This window comes from Galeopterus variegatus, unplaced genomic scaffold (genome assembly GCF_000696425.1).
Source record: "Galeopterus variegatus unplaced genomic scaffold, G_variegatus-3.0.2 Scaffold2110, whole genome shotgun sequence".
In the NCBI taxonomy this organism is placed as follows: domain Eukaryota; kingdom Metazoa; phylum Chordata; class Mammalia; order Dermoptera; family Cynocephalidae; genus Galeopterus; species Galeopterus variegatus.
This window is the reverse complement of record NW_007728221.1, coordinates 256,934-257,450: the sequence shown is the minus strand read 5'-3', so window position 1 is coordinate 257,450 and position 517 is coordinate 256,934. Positions and strand designations below refer to the sequence as shown.

General features: G+C 70.2%; 1 protein-coding gene across 1 annotated transcript in view; it reads right to left on the bottom strand.

Moving 5' to 3' along the window:
• Nucleotides 1-493, bottom strand: part of LOC103596783 (heparan-sulfate 6-O-sulfotransferase 1) — a 54,722-nt gene extending 54,229 nt beyond the window's left edge. The window contains exon 1 of the mRNA XM_008580492.1: nucleotides 17-493. Within this exon, the coding sequence (XP_008578714.1) occupies nucleotides 17-493 (477 nt within the window). The remainder of the gene's footprint in view (nucleotides 1-16) is intronic.
• Nucleotides 494-517: the final 24 nt, after the last annotated feature.

The following is a 517-nucleotide window of genomic DNA, read 5'->3' as shown; positions in this document are numbered from 1 at the left end:
CCAGCACGCCGGGCACACAGTTGGTGAGCTCGGTCCAGTCGGCGTGCAGCCCGCAGCTCCAGCCGGTGGAGAAGCGGGAGAAGAGCCAGGTCTCGCGGCGGTTAGGCCGGTAGCAGGTGCACTTCTTCTGGCCGGGCCGGCAGTCGCAGGGCACCTCGAGGCGCACGTTCTGCACGAGGTGGCGGCCGAAGGTGGTGCCGCCCGTCTTCTGGATGTGCAGGAAGACGATCACGTCGTCGCCCTTCATGTCGAAGCGCAGCGAGCGCTCCAGCTCGCGCACCGGGAAGTAGTACTTCTTCTCGTAGTGCGGGTCGGGCGTGGGGAAGAGATCCAGGTCGTCGGGCGGTGCGCGGCCGCCGGGCGCGCCCAGGCTCAGCCCCGGGCCCGCGTACTGGTACAGGATGAGCATGAAGCACGCCGAGCCCGCCACCACCAGCACGAACTTGCTGGCGCGCTCAACCATGGTCCTGCCGCCGGCGCGCCGCCGCCGCATGTGTCACCATCGCCGGGGCCCGGG